At 35.8% G+C, this 12,836-nt stretch overlaps 1 protein-coding gene across 1 annotated transcript in view; it reads right to left on the reverse strand.

Annotated features, from left to right (window-relative positions):
* The window catches only part of fus (epithelial splicing regulatory protein fusilli), a 153,422-nt gene that overhangs the window by 19,363 nt on the left and 121,223 nt on the right, over positions 1–12,836 (reverse strand). Inside the window, 5 exon segments of the mRNA XM_075312153.1 lie at positions 1,352–1,592; positions 1,663–1,809; positions 1,877–2,191; positions 2,263–2,533; positions 9,761–9,871. Of these exon segments, the coding sequence (XP_075168268.1) occupies positions 1,352–1,592; positions 1,663–1,809; positions 1,877–2,191; positions 2,263–2,533; positions 9,761–9,871 (1,085 nt within the window).

Here is a 12,836-nt window from a genome sequence, read left to right on the forward strand (position 1 = left end):
ATTTCTGTGATTGTTTTTAAACAGCTGACAACAGTGTTGCATAGTTTTGGAGATGACCTGGATAAACGGGTACTCTGTTTTCTTTTAGTCGTTCACGGCTTAGGGTATCCAGTGCTAAAAGAAAACAGCCCTAATATGGACTTGCGTTATTTGTCGATGGATACAAATGATCGTTCACACAAATCTCTACTGAAAATTTTACACCACTACAAACTTTATTTTGTTTTCGGAAAACCTAGTTAAGTCCACCTTGCAGTGGGGGGTCATGTTCAATCCTGTTCATTGGCCTAAACACCAGGATTATAAAAATGATAGATATTGCTCGGTGGAGGTCTTGTCAATGCTCTTTTCGCAGCACTAGCAGCTGCATTGGCATCATGTTGGAATGCATTCTCATATGAACGTTTCATGGAATGTGGTATGCTTGCGGCAGCAGCAGCATTTGCAGCGGCTGCCGCTGCAGCAGCAGCATGCATGCCACTGGCCGCAGATGCCGCTTGGGCTGTCTGTGGTGGCATCATGCTAGCAAATTGATAACCTTGTTGAGCTGGCATATAGCCTAGAGGAAAGGTTTGAAAATAGGGTCTTGGCATGAAAACAAATTGAGGCTGACCAGCAGCAGCAGCCGCTGCCGCCGCGGCGGCATTGTGAGCGCCAGCGCCATGACCACCCATTGCTGCGGCAGCTGCAGCAGCAGCTCCAGGATGCTGCATAAATAGTGGATTTACATTTGTATACAATTGCTGCTGTTGCTGATGATGGTGGTGTTCAGCTGCAGCGGCAGAAGCAGCTGCTGCTTGCTGCCGGGCCATAAGATTGTGTTGAGCAATAAATTGAGCTTGTTGCTGAGCTATTAAAGCGGAATTGTGAGCAGCTGTTGCTGCTGTCTGCGGAGGGGGCAGAGATAAATTAAAGGGAAAAGTCATAGCTGCCTGGGGACTTACAGCTGAAGCTGTGGCCGTATGAACAGACAATTGATTGGAAGGTGGAGCCAAAGGTCCTACTGCTGCAGCAGCAGCATTTTGAGCCACAGCAGCTGCAGCTGCTGCGGACTGAGCTGCCAAAGACGGATGATGAACACTAGAGTGAGGAGCTGAGGCTGTGGTTGCCAGATAAGGGGATATACCTCCGCCAGCTCCAGCCACATGTACTGGCTGTGCACTTGCTGACACAGAAACATGAGGAGATGGTGGGGCTAGAGCTGCTACGGCAGCAGCCACAGAGGGCGGTGATTGCAAGGCGTGAGCATGGGAGTGGGCATGGGCATGGGAGTGAGCATGTACATGAGAATGAGCATGCGTATGGGGACTAATAGCTTGTGCACTGGCCGGCGTTTGTTGTGCTAACATACCCGGTGATAATAGAGATGGTTGTTTGCCTCCCGCCAAATGGGGATGTGGATGAGCTGCGGGCACAGGCGATTGTAGGCCACCATTCAGGACCATATTCATGTCATCGCCGGAACACTGGAAGACTTCAATGTAGCGATATTTCTTACCAAACACCATGAACTGATGATGTTTGCGTTGGGCACAAAGGCGAGCCGCATCTTCGGAATCCATTTGGATAAAAGCTTCGCCACTGGGCTGACCCTGCAAAAGCAGAAGAATAGGAAAAAAATCAATCATTCATTCCCATTGCGCATTGCAAAAATCATCTTACCTGTGCATTAATCACCATGTGTACACCTTGGAAGATTATGTGTTTCGCAAAATCATCAAGAAAATGCAGTATGTGTTCCACCAAAGCTTCATAGGGTAGACCACGTAGACGTATACAATTCTTAATGGTACCCGAGGTGATGAGATGCTAGAACCGACCAAAAACATAAAGAGTTAAAGAAAGCGTTTTACGATAAAAAAAGGATTTCGAATACCTGTGGCAATAATGACAATTGCATAGGTGGCAATTGGGCAATCAAAGGTGGCTGATGATTTGGTTCATATGTCTTAGGATCCAATGATCGATTCAGGACTTGCTGTACCTCAGCCGTTGTCGAACGGAACAATTCGATATATCGTTGACCAATTGACTCTCGGTGACGTGACAAAGCCTTGGGCGCATCACTCTCATTGGCAAATAAAACAAAGGCATCACCCGTAGCTCGGCCATCAGGTTTCTTGACAAATAAGACTCCCTCATTATTGTCCAAGACATTGCAGGGACTATCGCCAGTGGTAAAGAAGTCCAACTATGAATTAGAAGAAAAAAATGAACATTATTGGTAAGAATATTGAATATTAACGTTTTCTTTGTTCTTACCACTTGTTTGGCTGTACAGTCATAGGGCAAGCCACGCATCCGAATGATTACTTGGGCGCCTTTGGACAAAAAGGCCTGAGCTTCGTTGGAAGCTCCACCGGCAACTGAGAGAAAATCATCTCCTGTGGCCCGATATACCTCAATATAACGATTGCCTATGTGGTGTTTGTGACGTTTCAGAGCCATATCGCGGTGTTCCTGTGAAACGAAACGTATCAAAGCTTCACCGTTACGACGGCCCAAAGGAGATAGGCACAATGCTACGCCACCTCTGCGAAAAGAAAGGAAGGTATCACATTTTATTAATAAATTAATATTTTTAATATTTAAAAAACTAATACACCATTGCTAATGTCAATGATATCAATATCGAATTTTGAATAGTATTTTTCCGGAAACCAAAATCGACAATTTGTTTTTGTGAGTATATAAATAAATATTGAATTGTAAATGTGGCAAAGTTTTACATGTTTTAACGATTTTAGATTTTACCTACAAGGGAAAGTTGTTACTTCTACAGTATGGGATATTGAGATATTGACTTAACAGTTCAAAATGTTATTTTTGTCAACATTTTATTTTTATAAAAACTTCACTCAAATCAAATTTAATTTTTTAATCAATTTTAATAGAAATCGCAATAGAAAATTTTGTTAAAATTTTATTTCTATAGCAAATTTTATTCCAATTTCATTTTGTCAACATTTTATTTTTATAAAAAATTCATTCAAACACTGTTAGAAATATATGTTTTTCATATGTTTCGAGCACAACAACACAACACAATATACATATTTAAGTGGAAACATGTAATGTTCCTAAACTAACACTAAATGTTTGGGACACATATGTTAATATGTTAAAATATATTATGTTTGGGGCATGAATGTTTTATAAAAATAATATGTGTGAATGTAAACATATATAAATTTACAAATTTCTAGTAAACATATATATGTTGTGATATTTTATTCAGAGAGCGACAGAGAGAGAGAGAGAGAGTATAGAGAAAAAAATAGAGGTAGAAACCGGGAGGGTTGACGAAAGATATCAACATAACACAGCGAGAGAATGAAAAGAGAGCAATTTCTGTGAAACCGCTTGTATGTTGTTTCGAAAAACTGTTTTATGATAAGGCCAAAAATTTGATATGCTTAAGTCTAAATATTATTTAATTTGAATATTAGAATGAGTATTCGGAGTAAAGAGAATAGACATTCGGAACTAAGAGAATAGACATTTGAAAAAAAACAGCATGTGTTTTCGCCTTGAGAGCAGCATTTTATGTATGTGTGGACATGTGTTTTGCTTATCATTTTGGCATTATGGCCACAATTTTTTTTCTTGGTTCGTTAAAAGAAATCGGAACGTATGCTAACCACTGCTTCACGTGGCCAACAAATGTATGTTTCTGTTAAATAATGTTATGTTTGCATGGGCTCGTGGGCGCTGCAAACTATGCTATATAAATGTAACTTATAACGATAATTGTCTATTGGTGACTATAACAGCTACGTAGGCTAGTGGTAGTGTGTTGGCTTACAAATTGCATGGTTCCCGGTTCTATTCTCCGTCCAGGCGAAAGGTAAAATTAAAAAAAAATTATAAAATTGAATAATTTCTTCAACATTATTTGTATTACAGAAAAAGGTGCCAAAAACTAAAACTTTCGTGGAAGTGAAAATTATGTGAGGGAATGAGCACAATCTTCTTGGGGCGAAAATTCTTCCAAGCAAAATGCTTCCAAACATATAATATGTTCACATAAAACAAAATTTTATTCCTATAAAAGATTTTGTCAAAATTGTATTTTTATTAAAAATCATTCAAATTAATTTTTTGTTTCTATAGAAAATTTTATTCCTATAGAAAATGTTGTCAAAATTTCTCTTATAATTGTTTGCGTAAGTTAGTTAAGTGAACTAAAAAAAGGAAAAAATTATACACAAATGAAGCAGAAAGATTTACTAAATTAGTATTTCTCACCAAATAGTTCGTTATTTCTTTAAAATTGTAAATTTTACTACAAATACGCCCATCTTCGTATGGCAATTTTGAACTGCAATTTTTTCATCAAAACTAGAAAATTTCCTTTAACAAATGAAAAAAAAAAAAATAATAATTATGCCTAATACATTTTCTTGAATTTATCGAAATATATTTACTTATTTTTGTGATATCGGCGTGATCTGATCGTTTGTAATACTGATTAGTTAAAGTTTTCTAAAAAATAATTTAAATTTTTTAAAATAATCCAAAATTTTTCTTCCTGGTGGGTTTACTGTTTTTCAGTGTAGACAATTTTGTCAAAATATTATTTCTATTAGAAAATTTTGTCAAGGTTTTATTTCTATAGAAAATTTTGTCAATTTTATTTTTGTATTACCTCTTAGTTGGATATGAATATTTTGGAAAGTCCTCCAAAACATCAATAATTCTACCAATCTACCGAACAGTAAAAAATCTCCTATTTGTGGTAGAATTCTACCAACTGTGGCAACCGTGATTGGAAGACAACAATGAAGCATTTCTTCGTGAGATACCCCTAAAATGTTGCAAAGAGTATACCAAAATTGGACAAAGCGGATGGACCATTTGAGGCGCCGTCTGGGTCAACATTTGCATGAAATAATCTTCAAATATTAAATTATATGGACCGTACTATCAAATAAAGATTTAAAGAAGTTTTCCGAATTTTATGTTTTTTTTTAAAGTTCCTCTTACAAAATCATTCTTTAGAAAAAGGAACGGAAAAACCCATTTCATTCTTTATTACTATTTTTAATTTAGTTTTAATCACAGAATACGATACATAGTAGAAAGATTATATCGAATTTACATAATACTAAATTATTATCACTCTCTAAATTATCTTGTACATTTTCTAATCACAAACAATCGATGCATCTCATTTTCATCATTATCAGCATAACAACCTTCACCAAAACACATCAAAAGATTACAATGATATTACGATGGAATTTTGATTTAAGATGCTGTTAATAAAAAAAATGTCGAGCAATACCGAACGTACTACTCAAACACTAACGCCAGCCTATTCCTAACAAAAATTTCTCGACAATCGCTCTGAATCTGATCGCTCTGTTATCAGTGCGTATGACGACCTGATGAACAGCCAATAGTCCCACAATGGATAGAGAACCAGCCGGGCAATCGTCTAAAGATGAGTGAGACTGACGAAATATAAATCCGATTGAATCAGTCAGTATAGAAAAAATCTTCATTATCATGTCGAGAATTCAAAACAACACATGCACACCTATGACTCAAAATGAAAATGTAATATGTGGATAGATATAACAGGTTGGCTGATAAGTCCCCGGTCTGACACATAGATGGCGTCGCTAGTATTAAATGCATATTATTTTTATATAGTACCAGCCTTCAAATGATTCGTGTCAAAATTTGACGTCTGTAACTCAATTAGTTTGTGAGATAGAGCGTCTTTTGTGAAGCAACTTTTGTTATTGTGAAAAAAAATGGGAAAAAAGGAATTTCTTGTTTTGATAAAATACTTTTTTTCTGAAGGGGAAAAATACGGTGGAAGCAAAAACTTGGCTTGATAATGGGTTTCCGGACTCTGCCCCAGGGAAATCAACAATAATTAATTGGTATGCAAAATTCAAGCGTGGTGAAATGAGCACGGAGGATGGTGAAAGCAGTGGACGCCCGAAAGAGGTGGTTACCGACGAAAACATTAAAAAAATCCACAAAATGATTTGGAATGAAGTTGATCGAGATAGCAGAGGCCTTAAAGATATCAAAGGAACGTGTTGGTCATATCATTCATCAATATTTGGATATGCGGAAGCTCTGTGCAAAATGGGTGCCGCGCGAGCTCACATTTGACCAAAAACAACGTGTTGATGATTCTGAACGGTGTTTGCAGCTGTTAACTCGTAATACACCCGAGTTTTTCCGTCGATATGTAACAATGGATGAAACATGGCTCCATCACTACACTCTTGAGTCCAATCGACAGTCGGCTGAGTGGACAGCGACCGGTGAACCGTCTCCGAAGCGTGGAAAGACTCAAAAGTCCGCTAGCAAAGTAATGGCCTCTGTTTTTTGGGATGCGCATGGAATAATTTTTATCGATTATCTTGAGAAGGGAAAAACCATCAACAGTGATTATTATATGGCGTTATTGGAGCGTTTGAAGGTCGAAATCGCGGCAAAACGGCCCCATATGAAGAAGAAAAAAGTGTTGTTCCACCAAGACAACGCACCGTGCCACAAGTCATTGAGAGCGATGGCAAAAATTTATGAATTGGGCTTCGAATTGCTTCCTCACCCACCGTATTCTCCAGATCTGGCCCCCAGCGACTTTTTCTTGTTCTCAGACATCAAAAGGATGCTCACAGGGAAACATTTTGGCTGCAATGAAGAGGTGATCGCAGAAACTGAGGCCTATTTTGAGGCAAAACCGAAGGAGTACTACCAAAATGGTATCAAAAAATTGGAAGGTCGTTATAATCGTTGTATCGCTCTTGAAGGGAACTATGTTGAATAATAAAAACGAATTTTGACAAAAAAATGTGTTTTTCTTTGTTAGACCGGGGACTTATCAGCCAACCTGTTATAAGGCGACCAGGCAGTCATTTAGATTATCAGTCAACTCTATAATGAAAATGTATGAATTTTGCATAGGGTGCGAATTTTAAAATCCGTGAAATATCTACTGGTTATACAGACAGTTCATTATAAATAGGTAGCTACTGTCCTCTTACATTACATTACGAGTATACTAGAACTCGACCGAAGAATCGGCTTCGGCCAAATATCAATCTTTTTGAATAATTTATTTAATATCGAATTGTCCCAGTGTTGAAATTGCCTCAGTCAAAATGCCCAGTACAAATAAAATGTAAAACATGTATAAAAAAAGTACTTCTAAGGGGACAACTTTAACAGCACTTCCAAAAATGTCCTCCCAAAGATGTTCTTTATTTTAACTACTCAGGAAGTTTTTTTAATTCAATTATTTATAACTCGCTTTTTCCATATTTTTAATGGGTAATTTTTAACTTTTTTATTTCTAATAGGTTAAAAACAGAGTAAAAATTAATAAAATTGTACAAATTATTAAAATTATGAACATGATTTATTCGGAAAAATACACCCAAAAAAACTGAACCCACCGTGGAAGAAAATGAAGGCTTATTTTAGAAAATGTTAACTAAAATAGTTTTCTAATTGCAACATGTTACAAATAAGTTAATTCAATTTTTGTCAAATTGAAGACAATTTTTTAAAAATAATTAATTTTTTACTCTTGTTTAAGAAAATTTCATATGGTGAAAGAAAAAATTGAATTTAAAAATTGTTAAACTGTCTTTAGCGCTTTAGCTCAAGACAGGTACAATTTTATTCAAATTTACTCATTTGAGAGACTTATGAACTCAATTTAAGCAAACTTCTACCATTTTAGGAAAATATGAACTAATTTATTTGTTTGTAAAATTGTGCACTATATTTGTATACAACTTTTTTTCTTATTTTTAGTTCACGTCATTAAAGTTAGCAAAAAATTATTCAAAAAAGGAACATTTAATCATATTGAGTAAAATTTAACTAAAATCAACTAATCTTCATGAACTAAAATTAAATTTCAGTTGGCATTAGTGCCCCTTTTTTCTGGGTGTATAACAGAATTTTGTAATTCGCATCCGATACCCTGAATTCGAATCACACCTTAAGAAATGATGCAAATTCAGTGCAACGGCTATTGAAATGGTGGACATCCGTCCTATGACAAGCCCATGTTAAATTCATCGCTTCTGCGTCAATTTTGCACCACTTCCGTATCCAAAAAAATATATTCATTACTTTTTTGGCGACGCCTTTTTTACGAGGTAATTAAAGTTACACTGAAAAAAAAGCATGTCCGGTACCAAAGACTTTGTCTTTAAGGTGAGTATTAAGTTCGAGTTTTGCCGCAAAATCGCTAAAGTGAAAACTAAATCAGACTAAAACTAAACTAAGAAAAATGCATGAAATTATACGTATTTGTTGCAAATTTTATTATAACTTGATGGGGAAAAGCCCAAAGCAAATATTCACAAAGTTTGTATTCCTTAAAATTGATTATTAAAGAAAAGTAATCGTGAAAAAATGACGTTTTTAGCGGCTAAAGTCGTACTTAATACCCACCTTTACTTTAAAAATTTTGGTAGTGATTCCGAGCCAGAGAATACAAGTAAGACACACAATGTGGGTTTTGTGTTCTTGCTTCTAGGAAGCAAATTTTAATTTTTCGTTTTTTTCAGCTTTTTTCTGCATATGCTTTAAAAACGAGTTAACGACAACTTTATTTTCAAATTAAGATTCGACTTCCAGTCGAAATTATGCTATGTTTCATGTAAAAAACGTCTTTAAAATAAAGTTTTGAAAAACATGTCCTATATTTGAACGATTTTTTGCTTTGTAGTCAAGATACAAAAAGGCAACAAATTTAAAGCCAATTTCATTAAATTTAAAGAATTATTCTGAATTATTAAAGTCAAGTTGACCTTAGCCCAAACATTTTTCTTTCATGTTATGATACCCATTTTTAAGTCAAATCACTTAATATAAGGACAATACGACTTCATTGAAAAGTTTATCGACTTTTGGACAAGGAAAAAATCCCTATATTAGAGAAATGCGTCTTCTATGCTAAGCAAAATTTGCATTTGTATTTTAAAGACATGAAATCTTTGACCTCACGACAATTTAATTTTTTTTTTTTGAGTGTGTGCACGCACATGATTATACTTTATCTCAACATCGATTTCTACAAAATTCTTTGACAAAAATCGATTTGCGACGGTTTAATGTTTCATGTTACAAAGTTTTCTTAAATAATTTACTTACATGGTTTTCAAAATTGACTTTATCTCTACGTTAAAAAATTCCTTACTTCAAAAATATTAATTTGAGTACTAACGTTGTATTCAAATACTGTATTTTGACCCAGCAAAACAAATTGGAAGTTCTTCTACCCAGGAAGTTCTTTTAATTCAATTTTTTTATAACTTGGTGTTTTCATACTTTCAATGGATAATTTTAACTTTTTTTGTTTCAAATAGGTTAAAAACAGAGTAAAAATTCATAAAATGGTACAAATCATTTAAATTTGGCGAAAAATGCTAAATTCAATCTGAAAAAATTGTGAATTTTTGAAAATATTTGAGGTCAAACGTTTCCGACAAGCGTTAGAATTCATTAAAATTATAAAAAATAATGAAAATTTTTTATTTGACGAAATATCACAGAATTTTTTAATTTACATCCAAAATATTGATTTCGGATAACACCTAAAGAAGTGATGCAAATTTAGCGCAAAGGCTGTTGAAATGGAGGACTTCCGTCCTATGACAAGCCCATGTTAAATTCATCGCTTCTGAGTCCGTTTTGCACCACTTCCGGATCCGAAAAGAACATTTTCATTACTTTTTTGGCAACGCTTTTTTTGCTGGGGAGTTAAAATACTTACTTGGCGACGTTGAGACCACGAAAGAATTTTGCTATATCCTGGTCACTGCTTTGCCAGGGTAAACCTCGAGCTCTCACAATGCAGTTTCCATCAATTTCATCGTCGATTGAGCTGAAAATAACGAAAACGAATTTTTATTATATTTACTATGCACTGTGTAACTCTACATATATGTTGCCTATAACTATTGTTTGTAGACTAGGAATATCATTCATATTTAATAAATAAATAAATAATGAGAATTGTCCTGTCGCAAACTGTGACATTTGCGACACACATTTACGACGGTATGAAACGTATGTCGCAAAAGTCGTAAACCTAATGTAGAAAACCTAATTTTTAACAAAAGAAATTATAAAATTGTTTTAATTTACTTTTGGTTTCACTGGAATGTGGAACGCCGTTCGGACTCGGCTATAAAAAGGAGGTCCCTTGTCATTGAGCTTAACATGGAATCGGGCAGCACTCAGTGATAAGAGAGAAGTTCACCACTGTGGTATCACAATGGACTGAATAGTCTAAGTGAGCCTGATACATCGGGCTGCCACATAACCTAACCTAACCTACTTTTGTTTGGCTCCCCAATAAAAGGGACGCAAAAAATATGTTGTTACAATGTATTTGTTGAAAACTCAACTACCCAGCAAAAAAATTGGAAGTTCTTCTAAAGGCACAACTTTAAAAGCATTTCCAAAAATGCCGTCCCAAAGATGTTCTTTATTTTAATTACACACGTAGTTCTTTTGATTCAATTTTTTAAAACTCGCTTTTTCATATTTTTAATAAGACATTTTAAATTATATTGTTTCAAGTAGGTTAAAAAGAGAGTAAGAATTAAAAAAATGGTACAAATTACTTAAAAAATTCTAAATCCATTCTAGGAAAATTGCAATTTTTTGAAAATATTTGAGGTCAAACGTTTTAGACAAACGATAAATTATTTATTTGGCAAAATATCACACAATTTTATAATTCACATCCAAAACAAAGCCTCTCAATACCAAATAATCGCTACATCAGTTTCAGATTGGCTGTTCGGAAGTACCAGAGACAAATATGAGCACTGTGTAAGATATCGAACACGCAGTGGAGCGGATTACTAATGCCTTCAACATCTCACTGAAAGCTGCATGCCCTATAGGGAAGCCAAAGGGGAAAAAATCGACCACCATGGTGGTATACGGAAGCTCTTTAACAAAGCAAAGTCCATCAGAGCTCCTGAGGATTGGGACGCTTACAAGAAGAATCTGAAAGGATAGAAGCGAGAACTGAGAAAGGCTCAGCATAACTCTTGGAATGTTTACTACAGCAGTATTGAGAATATGTCCGAGGCTTTCAGACTACGGAAGGTACTAGCATCCACTAACTCCGCTCCAGGTTTCACTAAAACATCGGAGGGCAATTGGGCAGTGAGGAGACGCTGTAGGTACTATTGGACACACATTTTTCTGGAAATAAGACGGTTGGACCATGTTCTGGCGGTGCTACATTGGCTCAACGGTCATTTCCTATCGACGAACTTGTATCGGAATCTAGAATAAAATGGGCGTTAAATAGCTTTGGACCATTTAAATCCCCCGGACCTGATGCAATTACTCCGGCGGAGTTACAAGCAGTGACTGACAGAATTATCCCTTGGTTGACGGTGATATATAAAGGATGTATAAACTTAGCATATATGTTAGTTATTCCAGAAAAGTGGAGGGAAACAAAAGTCGTTTTCACACCTAAAGGATTTCCGACCAATCAGCTTATCCTCATTCCTACTTAGGACTCTGGAGAGGATGATAGACATTTATCTTAGAACTAGCGTCGATTCAAGTTTGCTCTCGAAACGACAGCATGCATACTCGAAGGGCAGGTCTACTGGGACCGCTTTGCATGAACTAGTCAGCTTTATCGAAAGCTCACTATCTGTCAATGAATACACAATCGTGGCGTTTCTAGACATCGAGAAGGCATTCAATAACGTCCATCCGAGCTCGATATTAAATGGACTGGCAACTCGAATGTTGATCCAGGTATACTTAGGCTGCTAGACGAACCATGTTATTTTCTCGGAAATTATTAATCTGTTTTCGGCGAGCATGTTATGTTTGGCGAGGAAACAACATTTTTGCGAGAAACATGTTACATGGTCACCCTCCATTTTGCTCTTGAAACATGTTTAGGGTGATCATATTCCTTCTCTGCATGTATATCTATATATGTCATTTGCCTTATACAACAAGTAAGGAAAGTCTAAAGTCGGACGGTGCCTTGGTGCCCTGCACCACTTTGTAGATCTAAATTTTCGATACCATATCACATCCGTCAAATGTGTTGCGGGCTATATATAAAGGTTTGTCCCAAATACATACATTTAAATATCACTCGATCTGGACAGAATTTGATAGACTTCTACAAAATCTATAGGCTCAAAATTTAAGTCGGCTAATGCACTAGGGTGGAACACAATGTTAGTAAAAAAATATGGGAAACATATAAATCTGAAGCAACTTTAAGGAAACTTCGCAAAAGTTTATTTATGAGTTATCGCTCGGTATATATGTAATAGAAGTTTAGGAAAATTAGAGTCATTTTTACAACTTTTCGACTAAGCAGTGGCGATTTTACAAGGAAAATGTTGGTATTTTGACCATTTTTGTCGAAATCAGAAAAACATATATATGGGAGCTATATCTAAATCTGTACCGATTTCAACCAAATTTAGCACGCATAGCTACAATGCTAATTCTACTCCCTGTGCAAAATTTCAACTAAATCGGAGTTAAAAATTGGCCTCTGTGGTCATTTGAGTTTAAATCGGGCGAAAGATATATGTGGGAAATATATCTAAATCTGAACCGATTTCAACCAAATTTGGCACGCATAGCTACAATGCTAATTCTACTCCCTGTGCAAAATTTCAACCAAATCGGAGCAAAAAATTGGCCTCTGTGGTCATATGAGTGTAAATCGGGCAAAAGCTATATATGGGAGATATAAGTAAATCTGAACCGAATTCAACCAAATTTGGCACGCATAGCTACAATGCCTATTCTCCTCCCTATGCAAAATTTCAATTAAATCGGAG

This window comes from Haematobia irritans, chromosome 5 (assembly GCF_050003625.1).
Source record: "Haematobia irritans isolate KBUSLIRL chromosome 5, ASM5000362v1, whole genome shotgun sequence".
Taxonomy (NCBI): Eukaryota; Metazoa; Arthropoda; class Insecta; order Diptera; family Muscidae; genus Haematobia; species Haematobia irritans.